This window comes from Ananas comosus, linkage group 4, assembly GCF_001540865.1.
Source record: "Ananas comosus cultivar F153 linkage group 4, ASM154086v1, whole genome shotgun sequence".
NCBI lineage: Eukaryota > Viridiplantae > Streptophyta > Magnoliopsida > Poales > Bromeliaceae > Ananas > Ananas comosus.
In genome coordinates, this window is record NC_033624.1 from 13,184,606 (window position 1) to 13,206,567 (window position 21,962).

The 21,962-nt window shown below is 34.9% G+C and overlaps 1 protein-coding gene across 1 annotated transcript; it reads left to right on the top strand.

Annotated features, from left to right (window-relative positions):
- Positions 2,724-11,718, top strand: LOC109708850. The gene is made up of 6 exons (XM_020230720.1): positions 2,724-3,241; positions 6,142-6,300; positions 6,942-7,067; positions 8,707-8,886; positions 9,876-10,040; positions 11,128-11,718. Exons 1-6 carry the CDS (start codon positions 2,870-2,872, stop codon positions 11,521-11,523), a joined length of 1,398 nt encoding a protein of 465 aa, XP_020086309.1. The 5' UTR covers positions 2,724-2,869; the 3' UTR covers positions 11,524-11,718.

A 21,962-nucleotide genomic window follows, 5' to 3' on the forward strand; every position in this document is an offset into this window, starting at 1 on the left:
CTTAGCAACTTCTCTGATACGAAAGGGGGGGTAGAACCTCCGCATGGTAGAGAATAAATAGCAATTCAATATATTCTTGTACAACAGCAGTTTAAAAGGACAAATTATCTTAAAATGAAGTACATTGCATATTAAAATAGCAGGTGGAGAGACAATGACCTTCGCCTGTGACTCACGTATATCTATAATTACATCCTCAGGTGACAATCAAACAGAGGCTTTGAATGTAAGATGTTGGTGAAACGATCAATTCGATCGAAGTGTTAGATATGTTTCGAATTCTAGAACCGAAGAATTTTTTATTTCTATTCTGTTTTAATTATTTTGTTAAGTTAAGTTTAGATTATGACTTAAAGTGGCTTCTAGCCAATAAAATATGTCACGTACTTAATAGAAATTTTTTACGCGCCAATTGTGCTGTAGACGGGATATAAAATTGATTTGTGAAGGAGCTATGTCTCTATTATAGTCCCTAACCAATAAGAACATGTCACATACTTAATTATAATCCCTAGCCAATAGAAATTTTTGACGCGCCAATTGTGCCGTAGATCAAATATAAAATATAAATTAAAAATAATTTGTTATAATATAATAAATTATTAAAATATTTTATATTTTATATTATATTATACTATAACATATTTCATTTTTATAATACTAACTATTAGCTATTTTATCAATCATCTAATATACTTACATTGTATAAAGTATTAGTATATATAGTATATATCAGCTGCAATTAAAAATTTCTTCTCTCTTTCTTAGAACTATAAAAAAGAGATTTTCAAAGAGCCCAGTCCATAATTAAGTATTCATACTGAATGTATATAATTACATTCACCTAATACTTCAAATCTCTGACAGTAAATTTAAAATTTAATTCAACAAATATATTTAAATTATTAGACTTCATCACTTAGATATATTTAATTACAATTTGATATTAAAATTAGTTTTATAATATAAATTGCGGTATATGGTGCGTTAATATACACCATGTGCAAATAATAACATCTTTTTCTAATAAATTTTAGTAAGGTAAAGATAATCTTATGTATTTGGCAATTTAAAATAATTCCTCCAATTTTAACTTTTAAATTAAAGTTTTGTTTATAAAATAGTTATTAAAACTATTAGGTTTGATTGAATCTTTAAGCAAAGTTATTAGAATACTTTAATTTTACAAATACGGAGAGTTAAAAAAATTGAAAAAAACTATTTTTATAATATATAAAAGGATATATAAGTTTATTTTGTATTTTTGTTATAATTTTTTTTGTTTTAAATTTTAAAAAGTTATATATATTAATTGACTGAAATACTATCATACCTATCAGAACGCAGTCCTATAAATTAATATATAATATTACATCTTTTTTTGTCAAATGATACATTTTTTTTAATGATACATTTTGTTTGGCCTACTTGTGGCAAAATGTATCACAAGTAGGCCCAAAATGTACATTAAAAAATCACAATTTGCATATATGCATTTCAAAATTCACTAAATATATCATATACTCATATATATTAAGATCCGCTATGATAGTATTTTATCTATATATATAATATATCTATATATATATATAATATATATATAGGCAGGGCTTGCTGTCTCTTAGGAGCACGGAGGCCTCCGTGCCTGCTGAGTCGTTTTCGTGATGGAGTTTCGAATCGACGATCGCTCGGTTAGACTTGATCTAGCGTATTAAAGTTTCTAGAAAATAATTTTGATTATTTCGATATCATTTACTAGCAATCGAAAGGATTCAAATCAATAATTATTAAGCGCAGGTGAAAATAAAAAATCCTATAAAATGTGATATAGCACTAATTTTCGATCAGAAATATTAGATCTTGTTGTAGATAGTATAAAGAATTTTCTATCAAAATTATCCTGATTGAATACTTCTACTACAGTTAAATTTGAAAACGAGATATCAACCATTAAAATTATGAATTTTGAATCTTTGATCACTAGTAATATGATATCGAAAAATCGCAAAAATTATTTTCTAGAAACTTCAAATGCCTAGATCAATCTAACGGAGCGATGCGTCGATTCGAAAATTCCATCATCGAAAACGCTCAGGAGCACAGGAGGTCACGGAGGTCTCCGTGCTCCTGAGAGCACAGCAGCCCTCGCTCTCTCTCTCTCTTCTCGTCTCAAGATGCGCTCCCGTCCCCAACAAGTTCTCTCGCTCAGGCGAGAATCTCTCTCTATATATATATATATATATATATATATATATAGCTAGACTTCTATATTTTCGAAAGTACGGGAGCCTCCGTACTTATAAGTTGTTTTCAATAATGGGACATCCGATTCGGCGATTGGTCTTACTATTGATGTTAAGTAGAATTTTCTATTAAATTTTCATCTAATTTGAATACTTCTACACCGTTAAACTTAAAAACGTGCCACATCGGCCATTAAATAGTTATTTTTGAGACTTTTTGATCGCTTGGTAAATGATGTCAAAAAATTATAAAATTTGGTTTTTAAATAGTTCTAATAGGGTAGATTATACTTAACGGAGTCGATCGTCGAATCGAATTTTCTATCATCGAAAATAACTTACAAGCACGAAGGTCTCCGTACTTTCGAAAGTACAGGAGACTTTCTCTCTCTCTCTCTCTCTCTCTCTCTCTCTCTCTATATATATATATATATATATATATATATATACACACGTAATTAATAGGCCAAAATGTAGGTAGCGTACGCCGTTCACCGGCCACGCCCTAATTCGGAAAAAAAAAAAAAAGAAAAAAAGAAAAGAAAAGAAAAGAAAACCCCGAGCTCGTGGGTCGGAGTCGAGTAGCGACCCACCGCTCGCGCCGCGCTCCGAGTGAGTTGGAGAGCATGGCGTATCGGAGGAAGCACGCCGCCGCCTCCCCCTTCCCCTCCGCCTCCGCCTCTTCTAGGGTTTCCTCTACCTTCGAGGACTCCCGATCCCCGCTCTCCTCCTCCTCCTCCTCCTTCTCCTCCTCTTCCTTCGCCGCCGCCGCCGCCGCCGCCGCCTCCTACGAGGGCTTCTTCCCGTCGCCGGCGACCGGCGAGGCGGAGGCGGCGGTGGCGGCGCCATCGCTCGCCGCGCAGGCGATCCGCGCCTCCGCCGCCCACCGCGACTCCTCCCTCTCCTCCGCCTATGGCGAGTCCGCCGCCACCGCCGCGGCCGCTGCCCACCGCCGCGAATCCGATCGCCTGAGCTCGTCTCATTCCCCAAGAGCTAGGGTGAGTCTCTCTCTCCTTTTCATCGTCTCTTTCCCTGCTGTACTCTTCTCTGTCGATCCATCCTCGTCGTTGAAGTAGCAGGATCTGTATGGTTTTTGCGGAAATTTTGGGTGGCGGGGTGTTCTGGGGTTTGCGAATTGATGTCGTGGAGTGGATTTGTTCTCGCGGGGTGAGAAAATTGGGGAAATGCATAGAAGACGTTGGAGTCGGTCTGAATGGGGAAGATACTTTAATCAGATCTTCTAGGGTTTTTTTGGTAGAATCAGATTTTAAGATATGCATGTTCTTGTTACAATCTTGTTTTCTTGTCACTTGAAATGCTTATATCTCTATCTAGCATGTGATTTTGTTGACTCTTAAGGTTTTTCTTTATGGATCCAAAGAGTTACAACGAAACATCATTATCTAGTGTGATTCTTCTTTTTCCTGTTTTGCTGATATAACGTAAGTTTCTACCTTTTTTCAATTTCTTTGTGTCTTGGCATTCCAATTATCTGATACTTGGCTATTTTGTGTACGTGTTTCTTGTTCTTGTAGCGTGCCCTACTTGGTAGGGATCTGCGATTATAACTCATAGGAATTTTTCATTTGTATATTTTTGTTGCCTGAACAATTTCTTTGATACTTCTAGTTATTGATTTTTTTTCCCCCTGAAATACTTGGGTCTAACTAGGCATATATTTTTAGATTTCAACAGTTTCTTTGATGTGTTTCAATCACATTGAAGAAAAATATATTCTAGACGTGTTTGTTTTTTTTTCCTTGATATCTCAGTGCTTCTGCTGTACTTGTTCCTTTTGTGGAACTTTACACATATATTTGGGTTGCCCTAACAGTTTCATTGATACTTCTAGTTATCTATTTTTCCTTGATTTCCCGAGGTTCAACTTGAATACTTGATATATATACACACAGTAGGGCTACTATATTCTTATGGGTATAGAGCCCTTCGTAATCATAAGTTGTTTTCGATGATGGAGCTTTTAAATTGACGATCCACTCTATTAAATATGATTTAGAATATTTGAAACTTCTAAAAAATAAATTTCGTAATATTTCAAAATCATAATAAAGTCTATCAAGCGGGCATAAAATGAACGGTCAAAATCGAACAACGTCTTAAAAATGGATGATCGGATCTTTCAATTTAAGATCGGAGTTATTGATCTTTATCTAGGTAGTGAATATAATTTTCTATCAAATATTCAACCTATTTTAATTCTTTTACACCGTTAAACTAGCAAGGATCCCATACCGGCCATAAAAAATTGACAATTTTGTGACCTTTTGATCGTAAGGTAAATGATGTTGAAATATTATGAAATTTGATTTCTGGAAGTTTTTAATGCTCTTGATAATGTTTAACGGTATGAATCGTCGATTCGGAAGCTCTATCATCGAAAACAACTTATGAGTACCAGAGCGATCATACTCATAAGAGTATAATAGCCGGTCTCTCTCTCTCTCTCTCTCTCTCTCTCTCTCTCTCTCTCTCTATATATATATATATATATATATATATATATATATATATTTCATGGGCAGTTTCTTTACTACTGTTCAATGTATCGAAAGATAATATGCTACAGTATGCAACCTCTTTTTTAAGGAGATTTCCATGAGGGAGGGAGGGAGGGAGGGAGGGAGGGCAACCCCTTCAAGGGCATTGTGGAGGGAGGGATTGGAACCGGTTAGTTTTGTTTGTGATGCCGATGACTTTCTAAACCAAAGTTTGAAGATATTTGAATTTGTTGCCTCCTAGTCTCTAGTTGTTTTCTTCCCCTCGTCTACTATGTAGTGAGTAGTAACCTGGGGCAATGAAAAGTGCTAGTTAAGTCCATATATGAAACATTAGATGTTGACAGCAATGTGATGATAATAATCAAATATGTGGCATTAATGCTTATTACTTTATTGATGAAGCGCTGACAATAATAATCTTTGAAAGAATAACATTATTAAATTTCCAAAAGAAAGAATGTCAGCACAAACAGGAGTTGCATGTTACGAGAGAGAGAGAGAGGCTCTCTCCACCTACATAACTTAGAGTGCATTGTATCTGACAACCAGAAGGGCTCACTTGCTGTGTTTTTTAACATCATGGCACACACAGAAGGCAGATGCTTTTAAAATGTTCTCACTGGAGTATAGAGCTTAGCAAAGATACTTGGTGTTAGACCAAAGCTGTGAAATAAGAAATTTCAATGTTCATATATGTGGAGTTATCGGATTCTCACTATTGCCCTCCACTGTAATAATTAATTGAGGTTCTTTTACGAGTGGCATAAGATTGTATTACGAGAGCTGTAGCATATTTCTAATTGATTGCCCATCAATATGCGATTAAGATTCTGTGAATCACTGTGAGGAAGCACTTAGTTCTTGAAGGATGAATCCAATAATTGAGCGATAATTAACACTTGTCTACCTATTCGAAGTTTGCATACAAGTTCCTATTGTTGGTTTCATTATAAATTGCACAAAGGGTGTGTGTGATTATGCAACTTTATATAGTTGAAGTGTGCTTCTGTTTCAGTTGATAGATGCGCCATGGTATTTACTATATTGTGATTTCATTTGAATCTCACTAAGATATCAGATTGTTAATTATCCTGATGGTAATGGGATTTTGTGCTTTGAAGAAGTTCCGTGAAGATTGTACTTCTTTTTTCCCCTTTTATGCCTGCACTATTTATGATGCTTTCCCCTTAATTTTGATCTCTGATTTCTCTTGAATTGTCATAATATCTATGCTTTCTACTGTAATACATGTTACCTAGCTATGTATAATAGTTATTTTTGGAGAGTCTCGTGTTGAGAAGTGCAGTCCAACAAGCATGGATTAAGTACTTTTTAAGCAAGTATGTGGTACTATAATGAGTATGATACTTTAAATGCAGGATTCTGCTTATGAGTATACATCAATGAAAAGCTTGAATGAGTCAAAATACGGATTTTGGGGGGTTTTGGCTAGAAAAGCTAAAGCATTTCTTGATGAAGATAATTCTTCTCCTGATAGAAACCATTCCCAAACACGTGATCAATCAACTCGTAGTCAGGTAAGGATCATAAAACTATCTTATATGTCTGTCATTTTTACTTAAGGTCTTTATCTCTTATGTTCATCATTGTTACAAAATATTCCATAACAGTTATAGCGCATCCTTTTTTGATTTAAAAGTGTCACTTTCTGAAATTGATGTCTATTCTATCTCTGCATATATTGTTGTAACTTGCAGGTTGCATTAGGCATAATGCAGTTGTTTTGTCAAAAACTTTTTCGTTTTAACATATACAGAACCATCCTGCTTCTATTTAGATTAACTTTATGTCAATCATTTTCGGAAGGTTGGTGGTGGCAGTATGAATTCACGTAGCCAGGAACTAGAAATGATGTCGGACGTCCTGTCGGACGTCCTGTCCTATGTCTGTTTGAAAGATATGGAAAGAACTTATCTGCAGTTATGAAGTTCAAAGTATTGATATGGTGTTTGCTTGAAACCATTTTTTTTATCTCTAATCTCTTTCATTTGTGTGAATTTTCATTGTTTACAAGCAACCTTTCTAAACCTCACTTGCATATTGTTTTTCTATTGTCATTGGTTTGATTTCTCATTCTCTTGCTACTTGACATTGTTTGTACAGATGTTGATTTGTTGCACTAATAGTCTTGTTATTTGTCTTCAACTTTTAAATGCAGCTCCATAATTCGTATCAACCACCGGAGGGTTATCAAAAGGCCGAAGCTCCTCAATCTCAGAAGAGTTCAGATGCAATTGCATCTTCTTTTAACTTCATTGGTGGCACATTAAAGAATGCCTTTGAAGTAAGTTTCTCTTTTCATTTTTCCTTGAACCCTATTTTCTGTCTTCACATTCTTTTGTACACATTAGTTATAATACAGATATCTTATTTCGATGCAAGATTTCTCATATTTTGTTCAAATCGTATTGTGGAATATGGTAGACCGGTCATCCTTTGTGTTCATAATGGTTGACACGGATGGACACTCTCTAAGATGTCAGCTTTTGGATTGTACATCTATACATTTGGTGGTGTTTGTTTCAGTGTTTTTCGATAGATCCTTTCGGTGGATTGTGCAACACTTCTTTTCTTCTTATTTGATATATTATGGGTTATGCCATTTCTAACTGAAATTTTCTACCCTTTCATCCGTCTGCCCTTTCTGAATCAACTACCTCGATCGGGAGGGACAAAAACCCTTCCTGAGATCGGGTGAACTACATTTTTGGTGCAAGTCACTAGTTTTGCTGTTTGGTTTGGTGAAAATTGTAACGATTCAACCCGCTAGCAACAATAACTCGTTGGGCCCAAAAACTGGCCCAAAATGCTTAACCCCAATTATTATTATTAGCGTGTAGGCCTCATATATTCTAATCAGAATCATTTTTTCACCCGATGTGGAACTATTGGAGCGTTACAAAAATGAATCAAAATGATGAAATCAAACTTAATGTTACACTCTCAAAATGGTGTAAGTGACTTTGTCTGTGCTAGGTGCGAAGTCACGTAATTCAAATCTACAACCATCAATAACTATTGTAATATAATGTGAATTACGTGTAGCCATTAGACTTTTGGACAAGCCAACAAGCGGGTGAAAAGGGTAAAGTGGTAAACATTTTCACTTCCTCTACTTTGTCTTCCTCTATGGTGACTTTCTCCGCTTACCTAACAAACAGTATCTTAGATATGCATATTTGTGTGATATATTGCATGCGTGCATCTATTGTACAATGCTGAGGTAGATTCTTTCATGGTATTAAGGTGAAAGAAATTTTAAAAGCATGGTAAAAAGCCAAGTTAATTTAATGTAGCCATTAGGTATGCATATGGTTCTTTAGGGGAAAGAAGTTTTAGAAACAAACAGTCTCTTAGATATGCATATATGGCTGATATATTGCATGTGTGCTTCCATTGTACGATGCTGAGGTAGATTCTTTCATGGTATTAACGTGAAAGAAGTTTAAAAGCAATGGTAAAAAAAAAAGTTTGTCCATGTTTAACAGTGGATAATTTTTTACTTGCTCTTATTCATGAATAAAAATGTTGAAATATCAATAGATAATGCAGGTTTATTTCACTTGTTGACTCAATCATTCAGATAAACGTTCTTGGCAATGTGAAGTTTGCTTCGTTAGAACCTAGTTCTATAGCCGCAGTTCTTTTTTATGTATATCTGTCCGGTTACGAATTTGAGCTTCTTTTCTTAACTGCTAGTTATGTTTCCTGGTATTCGGTAAACAAAAATAGTTACTATTGGTAACACCTCCATGTGGAGATCAGTTTTACAATTTATCCCCCTATATTCCGCATTTAGTCTGTCTTATTTTGAGTTGATGAATGCTTCTTCACCACTGGGATCTTCTCACCTTCAAGTAGCTTATCTAGTTTATTGTAACTTTGTACTGTTATATTGATATGTGACGTTTTTATATGTCCAGGAGGGTCGGACAATTGTAGAGAATAAGACAGCTGACATCATCCATGAAACTCGTAAGTTAAACATTCGGAGAAAAGAAAGTGGTGCAAATCTAGAGAGTCAGACTGCTGCAAACTTTACACAACAAAATCTTCCTCGGACTCGAACTGACTATGAAACTCAACTGAAGGCATCTCGCGACGTAAGGTGGCAAATGTGTATCATTGGGTTACTATATTCTGTCTTCCATATTCTTGTCTTCTTTATTTAATTACATTTGTGCACGGCTTTTTGAGGAAGCTCTGCATGCGGAGCTTCATCATATTGTGGGTTTTTTGCAGTCGCCTGCAGTGACCATGGGCCCAAACACCCACATAGTAAATTCAGTATGTATGCTTCTCAAGTACTTGGACTCGGGCGCCTTTTTGTCATAATGGTACAAGGTAGTTTAAATATTCACGGGAAGGGAAAATTTTCTTCTGATTGTTAACACAAGAAGCTAATCCTTCCAAATTTAATTGAGTGGTTTGTATCACATGCCATAGCCTCTCTCAAGGATTTAATTGTCGTGGCACGAGATCGTGCTGAAAACTTGTTGGCACACTACAACATCGTGCTTGCCGTGCAGTGCCGACGTGTGCCAGTCATAAAAAATACATGTGTGCTGATATATAATGGCATGAAATATTTATTTTCTTTTAGGACCAATATATTTTAATTGCTTATTATATATCTTTATCAAGTATTTTGAGTTTTATTGAGATAACTATTTGTTAATTTTTAAGAAAAGAGTTTTGAGCCGTGCCATCGTCAGGGGACGGGGGTTATATTGTGCCGATCTCTTGTCAGTATGGTATGGTCATAGTGGGCACGGTTCATACTGATGGGCACTTAAATCCTTGGTCTCTTTGTAGGTAGTGGGAAGTTGGCTTTTATCGTGTTAAAGCAGTTTGTTCGTACTTGAAAACCCTCGAGGTATACCATGTTAGATTGGTTCCAGTTAACCCTGAGTGTTTATATCAGTGCGTAATTTAGGTCTGCAGTGTTTATTGAGAACTGTATCTCTTACCCGTTGGATGTCTTTCCTCTGTCAAAGATTCGAAAGTACAAATTATTTTGGCCGTGCTGTTGGCAATTCTCTTATTTTAACCTTTTTTTGAAATGATTTAATGCCTTCAAATTTATTTGTAGGTTGCAAATGCAATGGCTGCTAAAGCGAAACTTTTACTACGGGAGCTGAAGACCGTCAAGGCAGACCTAGCTTTTGCAAAGGAACGATGTGCTCAGCTTGAAGAAGAGAACAAAATACTGAGGGAAAGTCATGAAAAGGGAGATAGCCCCGAGGATGACGATCTGGTATGCTTTTTGATTTATTGTTTGCCCACTTGAGATTTGGTGAATCACAACAGAAATTCTCTCTATTTGAGCTACTTGTTTTTACCCTAGTCTTTCAGTGGATATATCCCCTTTGTTGCTTCTATTTGCTTTGTATGTTCATATAAATGTTCGTTTAAGGTGCAGGTACTACCCACAAGTAGAATAGCGCCCATGAGTCTGTTGTTGGACGTGCAACCCTGTTGATTTATGTTAGTGTTGTGTGGACCAAGCTGATGAACACTAGCTGATCATTGTTCAAAATGTGCCCACCTTATGGTTTTGGGGCAATGCTTATGGTTTGGGGCAATGACAGCCCATTTCAGCAAGTTATGCTTGCTACTGTCGATAGGGACTTCCCATGTTGCCTATTAAGTTTGTGCCTCAACGCAATCGAGGTATAGGAAAACAATCAGAATTAGTGAAAACTATGTTTCTTTTAAACATTTTAAGCTCCTCAGCACTTGCAATTTTAGTAACCAAACGTACAGGAATTCCAAATATACCTGATACATTTATGTGCACGTGGATGAAATGCTATCAGGCACATCATAATTTCTTATGGCAAAATTTTCTTTATTTCATATTTGTAGATTATTTCAATGCTTTGCTGGTGGACGTAACCCAACTTCTGGGAAGTTGGCCGACTCTGTGGATGTGCTTCATAATAATGCTCAATTTATTTAACATTTAAATACTTATTTGGAACACAAACTGTCTAAACCTTTCTGTCAAATGTCCTAATTGTTTCCAAGTCTCTGCCATTCCCGCCTTTGTTTGGTTAGGGGTTAAGGGGTCCACCTCTTAACCCCCATATTATTTTCAAACACCCCTAAAAATGGGTGGGATTAACTAACACCACATCAAATGGGTTATCCCGGATTAGCTAACCCCACCTAACTCCACCAAACCCCAACCAAACACAAAAATACTTTAACCTTACCTTAACTCTGAACTTAACCATATCTCTGGAATAACTAGTTTTTCTTTAATCCCGAACCAAACAGTAACTAAGAGAAGAAACATGTTGGGTCGGCTCATTTAACTGTCAATTTTTGTGTCTTTTCAGATTCGGCTACAGTTAGAGACACTGTTGGCTGAGAAGGCGAGGCTGGCACACGAGAACTCGGTGTATGCACGGGAGAACAGATTCCTGAGAGAAATTGTCGAGTACCACCAACTCACGATGCAGGATGTCATCTATGTGGACGAAGGCATAGAAGAGGTGACCGAGGTTTACCCCACTCAGGTTCTTCCCCCGACACCATCTCGCACAGGACACGAGTCGACATCTCCTGCCGCTCCAACTACGCCCAGAAAGCCTACCACTTCACAGCCTTCTCCTCTAGCAACCACAAGCTCTTTCGTCCTACCGGAAACTTGCCCCATCGTTCCTACCTCTCCTCAACCCTCTCCATCTACTGCTGTGACTCCAAATACAAGGGCTACCTCACCACCAGTATAGTTTCGAATGGGTGGGGTCCTACACGGTAAGATTTTCCAAAAGCCCTTATGCTTGAAATCATGTTTAGATGATGCTTTTGCTTGCCGTTACAGCTTTTACTGAGTGATGGTTGTGATGGTTCATGTAAGATTCTGCCACTCTGTTTGTGCTGTTTGTAACTTTGTATGTGTAACTTGTCTGGTTCTTTGAACATCATTGGCTGGGAATTATAAATATATATATATATATATATATATATATATATATATATATATATATATATATATATATATANTTTTAATAATTTACATCACTTTTATCGGGTCAATATGAAATGTTAGTTTGTCAAATATATATATATATATATATATATATATGTCAATTTGATTGGCTCAGGTAAACCTTTTCTTCTCCTATATGCTCCGGCTAATATTTTGATGCAGACCACAGTGGAAATCAGAGGATCATTCAAATCGAATAGCCTTTCATCGAACATTCAGAACTTTGGGGTTTGATTTTCATTCACAGCGATGCGATCTGTTTTATTTATATATGTTTTGTAGGATTCCAGTTCTGTTTTATTTATGTTTGTTTTGTAGGATTCCAATCAACTGTACAACTTAATGTGATTCCAATCAACTGTACGACTTAATGTGATTCCAATCAACGATTGGTTGACCGTCATGTTTTCCGATGACGGAACAATCGGATCGTCGTTCTGATGATAGAACAATCGAATCGACAACTGTCATAATTACTCGAGCATTTGAAATCTCTAACAGTTTAAATTGCAAAAATTTTTGCGGTCATCTTATCATCCGAGTGACCTCAAAATTAGCAATTTTAATGGTTCATTACAACGTGATTTGGATTTTTGACCTGAAAGCTCTATCATTAGAATAATTTATAGGTGCGTATGTCATTAAAAATGATTATGAATATGTAGGTCATAAAAAATGATTTTGAGTAAGCTAGTCATTGTACACTTAAAGTGTGTCGAAGCTATATATATTAGTCAAAGTGCAAGTAGACAATGTATGCCACATATCTTAAGAAAAATGTCAAATATTAGAAAAAATATATATATTTTTTTAATTGCCTTCTTGAGCATTTTCAATTATATTTATTAGTTAAAGTGCATGTGTATTGCTTCACAAATATGTTGTGGATAGGGGTGGAAACGAGCCGAGCTCGAGCGAGCTTATGTCAGCTCAAATTCGGCTTGAAATTAATTTCGAGCCTAAATCTAGGCTCAAGCTCGGCTTGAAATTAATTCGAGCCGAACTCGAGCGAGCCTAATTTCGAGTCGAGCCGAGCTCGAGCNATATATATATATATATATATAACGGCTGGGGTATTATCAGTAGCACCAAGAATTTGGTGCTATTGAGTTTTCCACCGTTAGATTTAACCCTTTGATTATTTTTATTCGTTAGATTATACTATTCAACCAACTACTTACTCAATCCTAGAGGGCCTACATCATCCTAACCACCCATTTCTCAATTTTGTTAAGAATTTTTCTAATTGGCGGATTTTGTGAAGTTGAACGGGGTCTTGAAGAGTTGAAGACGAAAGTTGAAGAGACGATTGGTTAATTCAAGATCAAAAGATTTGTTCATGGTGCTCGGAATTTCAGGTATGACTGTTAATAATTTGTTGTGAGATTATTTATTCATAAATGTGTTTGGAAGACTTAGGATGATTATAAAATGTAATATATGGACAAACTGAGTTTTTCAAGGTTCAGAGACCGGTCCCTTGACAGAGGAGCCGGACCCTATAGGTCCTCTCTGCATGAAAACTATGAGAGATCGGTCTCTGGCTTTGAGGGACCGGTTCCAGTAAGTAGAATTTTTAAGTACGCAGCAGGGAACCGGTCTTTGGGCAGAAGGACCGGTTCACGTAGCCTGTTGTTTTGGTATGCAGAGAGGGACCGATCCCTGAAGCGAGGGACCAGAACCCTATTTGAGATAGTGTGAGGGATTAAAATGGATACAAATTCATGCAAGGGATCGATTGAGACGCATGCTAAAGTATAAGAAGGCATNCCGAATATCGAGCCGAACACGAGTCGAACGCGAGCCGGCTCGCTCGTTTGCCAGCCCTAGTTGTGGATGCCGTCAAATTTATCGAAAAAATATCTTTTTTGAATTGCCTTGCTGAGCATTTTTAAAATTTTTCCACATATTAAGGATATAAGAAAATTCTCTCTAATCTAATTAGAAAGTAATATAAAGGTAATATAAAAGAAATTTTTGTTACATACATACACAAAAAGAAACAAATCGCTAACTTGGAGAAAAATAAGAGTTTAAAACTATATATATGTGTAACTAATTGCTACCAATGGCCATTTGAATTCAAATTATGGATTACAAATTTACCTCAAATTTTAAGTTTGATTTGTAAATTCAAATTTTAATTTAAAATTTGATTTATCCCTATGATACTTGGGCCGGATAAAAGCCCATGTGTTGAGCCCAGCAGTCAATGGATTCGGCCCGCATCACATCCAGATTTGGGTGGCCCAAAACTTGGCTCTGAGAGTCTGGTCAGCACCAGTGAGGTTACCTCCCCTGCAGTAAAAACTGTTTTGCCGCAAAACAATTTTTTTGTGTAGTTTCCACCAGAAAACTCCGAGGTTATGCTTATGCGGGGGGTGAGCGTATAATTTCAAAGTTCATAATTTTTAATTGCTTTTTTGCTTTGAATTTGGGTATGTCGAAAAATTCTTTTTTTGGCGACAAAAATATTTTGATTTCTCTTTTTTCTTACAAAAAAAAAAAGTAACAGAAAGAAATAAACTTTTTATTCTGTTTTTATGAGGGATAATCTTAGTGATATTTCATTTTTTTAAAATTTTAAATGAGTATTTTTAGATTATTTTAATATTATCTACTAACATTTAGTTGTTATATCAACTTTTTATTGATCACAATCAATAATTAAATTTAAATTTAATTTTAATTTTAAATTTATTCTTTAATCTAATTCGATTTTAAACTTTTGTTTCATCTTAAATTTAGAATTAAAATTTAATTACACATGGGATATTTTTGTATATTTTTTCATAGAATTCTCATAAAGCTAAAATTTAAGTATGTTCTTTAAACTAAAATTATAATTTACATTTAATTCAAATTCTAAAATTTAATTTGAATCAACTTTAGTTAAAATTTGTTAATTGTTAATCCAAATTTGATATCCAAAATTAATTTTAATTCACTATTTCCACTAAAATTTTATAAAATAAAAAAAATAGAACTATATAATTATTATCGGCAACAGCTATCTAAATTTGAGTTAGAATATGACAGATATTTTTTAATAAAATATAACAGATAAATTTATTTTTAAAAATTTAAACTTTTATTGTAAAATTTTTATTATAAATCTTTTGATAAATATAATTTATAAATTTATGTTAATTTGAAATAACTATTAGCACGAGTATTTAGTATTTACTGTTCAGGGCATCTAATTTCGCTTATTAATGGCAAATTTTATTAACTTAAGTTTGTTATGTTTAAATGGATAACAATTAATAGATGTTCCAAAATTTATAGGGGTGTATAAGCTATTTTCCTGCTCTTTTTGGCGTTGTACCAATAATTAAACCTCGTATTTATTGATGTTTATGTATGCATGCATGCATGCATAACTCTTTGTATAAATTACATCCATAAATTGGTATTCATGAGTAAGTTACAACGTAATAAATATTTACTTCTTGTCAATATTTATTTTCCACCAAAGAAGAAGCACCGCGCACGCTTGATCTAACTCTTCAATTAATACTAATGAGTAATTAGTATTAATTGCAAGCAGTCTAATTGCCTTAATTAGTAAAGAAACAAATTAGTTCTTAATTTGTTAATTAGAGTTCCAACTTACAACAAAAACGTATCCAGTAATGCGTTTTCTACTCTCTAAAAAAAAGAATTGCATGTTCCACTTTTATCCTTTCCTACTTATATATAAATGTCGCTGAAATCATACGTCTGATTCAAACACGTGAAATAGCTCAACTCAGTAGTAAAGTGCGTGCGAGAAATGGTGGGGAGCATCAAGCAGAGCAGCAGCAGCAGCAACATGCTGCGCTATCTACTACCCCACTATTTTTTCCTCGTCCTCGCCCTCGTCTCCCGACCCGCCAGCGCGACCTACAAAGTGGTCTTGGAGAGCGGAAGCGCGCAAGACAATATACTGATTAGGTGTTTCTATTTTAAAGGAGACAATGAACCGATTTCTGGCGGAAGCTACGTTGACTTGTATATAGAAGTTGGTCGGCCTTTCATAGCAAACTTCGAGTCGTGGGAGCGTGTGATCTGCCACTACGAGTACCAGCACAACGAGGACGAGTGGTCGAACTTTATATTATTCGACGGTGACAAACCAGACCAAGATTGCAGGGCCGAGTTAGGGGGCTGCACTTTCATCATAACGGACGCGGTAATGTACAAGAAGCTGCGGGGCGGGGGCACGCGATTGCTCGGGGATGTGAGGGCCCTGACCTGCAAAATCGATAAAGTACTGTGGTTGTTCAACGTCAAAATCTGTAAGGAAACACCGCACCAGCACCCGTACGTGTGGCAACTCGCGTAGACGCGCGCGTTGTGGGGGGGTGGGTAACCGTATTAGTTGTTATCCCGTATGATTTCATGTGTTGCCGGTGGAGTTACGTACCCGCGCATTGTGGCGGGTTGATGTTATAAAAGATAGAAGATTAATAAAATAAAAAATTTAAAAAAATTTTCGACTCGTCAGTTGTCATGATGAGGCATGAATAAATATAAATAGTACGAGAAATCAAAAAGAATACAAAGAAATCTTAATTTATTTGTTTTTTTTTTGTGAAAATGATTTGTTTAGATGACAATTAATATTAGACCGTATGAATGCATTAATTGAAAAGTGGGCCGATGAAAAGACGAAGCTTTGGGCGGAAATGAGAAATGGAAAAGGGAAAAAGGCAGGGAAGGGTTAAGAGTGTATTTGGTTAGCCTTAGAATATATTAAAAACTACTTTTCGGCTTGAAAGCTTGAGATCTTTTGATCACTAGTCAAATGATGTTGAAAAAAAATTTGAAATTTAATTTTTAAATACTTTCAATAGTGTAGATCAAGTCTAACGGAGCCGATCGTCGATTTGGAAACCACATCATCGAAAACAACTTGGTAGCTATCGATAGTATAGCAGCCTGACTATATATATATAGAGAGAGAGAGAGTTGAGTTAGAATACTCTAAAAAACACCAATAGATTGGTGCTTTTAAGTTTATAATCCTTGGATGGAGAAATGTAAGGTTGGGATGATGGTGATAGGTAGTGGTAGGTGGAATAGTGTTTGATCTATGGGCTATTAGTAATCAAGGACGAGATCCAAGGGTTAAAAACCTAGAAGCACCAAGGGTGTAATACTTCTAAAAGTATTCTAGCTCAATTATATATATATATATATATATATATATATATATATAGAGAGAGAGAGAGAGAGAGAGAGAGTTTAGAGTTTAACGGTGTAGAAGAATCTAAATNCTATCTACTACCCCACTATTTTTTCCTCGTCCTCGCCCTCGTCTCCCGACCCGCCAGCGCGACCTACAAAGTGGTCTTGGAGAGCGGAAGCGCGCAAGACAATATACTGATTAGGTGTTTCTATTTTAAAGGAGACAATGAACCGATTTCTGGCGGAAGCTACGTTGACTTGTATATAGAAGTTGGTCGGCCTTTCATAGCAAACTTCGAGTCGTGGGAGCGTGTGATCTGCCACTACGAGTACCAGCACAACGAGGACGAGTGGTCGAACTTTATATTATTCGACGGTGACAAACCAGACCAAGATTGCAGGGCCGAGTTAGGGGGCTGCACTTTCATCATAACGGACGCGGTAATGTACAAGAAGCTGCGGGGCGGGGGCACGCGATTGCTCGGGGATGTGAGGGCCCTGACCTGCAAAATCGATAAAGTACTGTGGTTGTTCAACGTCAAAATCTGTAAGGAAACACCGCACCAGCACCCGTACGTGTGGCAACTCGCGTAGACGCGCGCGTTGTGGGGGGGTGGGTAACCGTATTAGTTGTTATCCCGTATGATTTCATGTGTTGCCGGTGGAGTTACGTACCCGCGCATTGCGGCGGGCTGATGTTATGAAAAATAGAAGATTAATAAAATAAAAAATTTTAAAATTTTTTGACTTGTCAGTTGTCATGATGAGGCATGAATAAATATAAGCAGTACGAGAAATTAAAAAGAATATGAAGAAATCTCAATTTACTTGTTTTTTTTTTATGAAAATAATTTATTTAGATGACAATATTAGACCATGTGAATGCATTACTTAAAAAGTGGGCAGATACAAAGACAAAATTTTGGGCGGAAATGAGAAATGGAAAAAGGGAGAAGGCAGGAAAGGGTGAAGGAGAAATTGCCATATGACAAATTTTATGGAGAATAATATATAGGTATAGATAAATTCATAATGTTATTATGGGTGATTTCAATAATAAAACTTATATAGAGTCTGCATTTTATAGAATAATAAAATGTTTCATTAATATTATTCCTGCTTTGTATATTTTGTAATGAGTGGGGCGGTTGTTAAAAGTGTATTTGGTTAGCCGTAAGATATATCAAAAATTACTTTTTGGCTTGAAATTTTGATATTTGGATATTTGTTTAGCCATACTTTCGAAAAACTATTTTTACATATTTGAGAAAAATAGTGTTTTCGTTTTCTGCCGAAAATCGGCGAAAAACGAAAATTCAAGCCGCATAAAACTTTTTTCATTCATTTTTTTTTCTACCAAACCAAACGAATGCGAATTTTTTTCTTTCGATCAAACAAATATAGATGAACAAATTACTTTTTTTTCTACGAACCAAAAACAATAAAACGTAAAACTCTTTCCCATCAATTTTTTTTCTTTCACAAAAATTATTTTTTTCTATTTTACGTACAACCAAACACCATCTTAGTTACGAGTTTCGGAACATTATTTTCTTCATGGATGCAAGGTATGGTTATACCATCATTAAAATTGAACAAAACATGTACTAACAAACTGTCTATATAGCGATCAGCTTCTAGCAGAGACATTTGGTTTAATCGTAATGATAAATACAGTGTAATTAAAAATACATATAGTTATAGTAATTATAATTACAAATATATTATTTGGTTGGATGTATTAGAAAGTTAGAATATTTTTTGAAGTAATCAGGTATTTACTTTTATATCATTTTCGATAAAAGAATATCCGAACCTACAAACAATATAGTTAAATATATTCTACACTATCTGAACAGGAAAAATTATTTGCCTATTGATCAAGTGATCTTAAATTACCCTTATATTAGACATTTAAAATAATCAATTTTGAGATCATTTGACTGATAGATAAATGATGTTAAAAAATTATAAAATTCGGCTACAAGAAAGTTGGGCAAAAATGAATGTCCCGATTCCTTCTAAAAGTATTCTATATCTCTCTCTTTAGAGAGAGGGAGAGAGAGAGAGTAGGAATCAAGTTACACTTGTGTAACTTACAGAATTTTTATGTAAATAATATAAAATACATTTACAGATTCTAAAATTAAGATCCAACCATTAAACATAATTAAGAACATATACAAGAGCTAGCTGCTCATAAAATTTTATAAATTTCGAAAACTGAATTTCTAGCCATCAAGTAGTGTCAAAATCACTGGTTTATAATTTTCAACAAAGAACAATTTTAGAAACACACGATATAAGTTGTCAAAAGTTTGATTTTTTTTTTTAATAGGTTATTTATGTGTCATAAGTTATATTTAACACTTTAGATGTTTATTTAGAGGCATCTCTAATTAGATTTTAGCTAGTGTGACAAGTATGTAATTTAAAAGTGTGTAATTAGGACCTAACTCATATATATATATATAGAGAGAGAGAGAGAGAGAGAGAGAGAGTAGGTCTTGTGTGCTATTAGGAGCAAGGAAGCTTTCATGCTTCTAAGCCGTTTTCGATGAAATCGACGATCGTCTCCATTAGACTTGATCTAGTATATTTGAAGTATCTAGAAAATAAATTTTACGATTTTTCAATATTATTTACTTAGTGATCGAAAAAATTCAAAATCAACAGCTGAAAATAAAAATCTCACAAAAAATAGTGATGTAATATTAAAATTTTCTATTAGAGATATTGATCTTGCTGTAAATAGTCAAAAAAATTTTCTATCAAAATTTCATCTGATTTGAATACTCCTACACCGTTAAAGTTACAAATTATATACATCAACCATTAAAAATTATTGATTTTGAACATTTTCGATTGCTGGGTAAATGATATAAAAAAATTACAAAAATTATTTGCTAGATACTTCAAATATACTAGATTAGCCCATCATCGATTCGAAAATTTCATCATCTAAAATGACTTAGGAGTACGGATGCCTCCGTGCTCCTAGTAGCACACAAGACCTAGCTACTCTATTTAGAGAGAGAGAAAAAAAATTTCGTCAATAGTAGAAAAATAGTGTTGACTATTTATTCTTTCACTAAAAACCCTCCAACTTATCTCTCTCTCTCTCTATATATATATATATATTTCGGATTTCGATTTCAGTTACATATTTTTTATTTTCCTGTTCAGCTCAGGATTTGAAATTTTATTCCGGTACGGGTTTGAATACGGTTTCAATTTTTGGGTTTTTTATTCGGGTTCGATTTCAGATTATGGCGACCCCAAAAATAACCATTTAATAGGTTTGTAGTGGTCGGAAAAAAGAGTGCACGTTAAGCAAATACAATACACTAAAAAGAAAATACAATAACAAGATCTTAAACCTGCCTCAACATGCCTAATCTCTCCCGTAGCACTCTCTACCATCATAAGGATATATATATATATATATATATATATGTCAATTATAAATGGTGGGGAGTATTTAGTATTTACGTTTTAGGTCATCGAATTTGCTTATTAATGGGAAAATTTACTAACCTAATGAGAGGGAAGTTTCCACAAGGTTTGATATGTTTAAATGGATAACAATAGATGTTTCAAGATTTATAGGGGTGTATAAGCTATTTTCCTGCTTGTGGGGATATACCAATAATTAGCCCTTGTATTTGTTGCTGTGTATGTATGTACGTACGCACGCACGCACGCGTAACTGTTTGTATAAATTACATCCATAAATTGATATTTATTAGCAAGTGATAACTCTTCAATTAATACTAATGAGTTAGCACTAATTAATTGCAAGCAATCTAATTGCCTTAATTAGTAAAAAAGAAACAAATTAGTTCTTAATTTGTTAAACTTCCAACTGCATCAGTTTTTCCTCTCTAAAAAAACGAAAAAAAAAAAAGAACTGCTCTAATTTTATCGATCCTTAAGCCTATTTATATGTTGCTCGAAGCCATGAAGTAGCTAGACTCAATATATAAAGCGCGAGAAACGGTGGGGGACAAGCGGAGCAGCAGCAACAACAATAACAACAACAACATGCTCCGCTACGTACCCCACCATTTCTTCGCCTTCCTAATCCTNGACGAGTTTAGAGTTTAACGGTGTAGAAGAATCTAAATTTCTTCAAATTTTGATAGAAAATACTTTAAACTACATAGATTAAGGTTAACATTCTCGATCGTGAATTTAAAAGTCCTATGCTCAAATTTTAAAGAGTATTCAATTTCCACCGTCTATTTTGACATAATTTATTTACTAAGTAAACGATATCGAAAAAAAATAAAATTTTATTTCTAAGAACTTCATATACCCGGTGTGGATCGTTGATTTGAACGCCCTAAGATCGAAAACAATGTTATAGTACCGAAGCTCTGGTACTATACATAGTATATAGAGATGTCAACGGGTCGGATTCGGGGCGGATTTTTAAAAATCCGAACCCGAACCCGACTCCAAACCCGAGACCCGAACCCGAACCCAAACCCGACGGATTTTAAAAATCTATATCCAAATCCGAACCCGACCAAAAATCCGAAACCTGAACCCGAACCCGAACCCGAAAATTTGAACCCGAAACAATTATTTTTTTTTTAATATTTAAAAATATATTATATTAAATCAAGCTTTTTAAAATACAAATTCAAATATAACATCAAATTTTTATTTATATATATATATATTATATATAATACAAAATAAATTCGGGTTTGGTTCGGGTTCGGGTCGGGTTCGGGTTCCGGTTGGGTACAATCAAAATCCATATCCAAATCCATATCCGTCGGGTTTCTATTTTTTATATGCTAAAGTCGTCATAATAGCAATTGAAAATTGATCATATTTGAATGGTTGATCATAATAGTAAACAATGTCGAAAAAATAAAAATTTTATTTCTAAAACGTTAAATACCTAAATCAGTTTAATGTTGTGGATCGTTTGATTTAACGCCCGAGGATTCGAAAACACACTATAGTACCGAAGCTCCGGTGGCTATAAGATAC

Coding starts and splice junctions, on each gene's coding strand:
- LOC109708850 (XM_020230720.1), top strand. CDS start 2,870: ATGGCGTATCGGAGGAAGCACGCCGCCGCCTCCCCCTTCCCCTCCGCC. Junction 7,068..8,706: donor CATTAAAGAATGCCTTTGAA/GTAAGTTTCTCT, acceptor TTATATGTCCAG/GAGGGTCGGACAATTGTAGA. Junction 8,887..9,875: donor AACTGAAGGCATCTCGCGAC/GTAAGGTGGCAA, acceptor ATTTATTTGTAG/GTTGCAAATGCAATGGCTGC.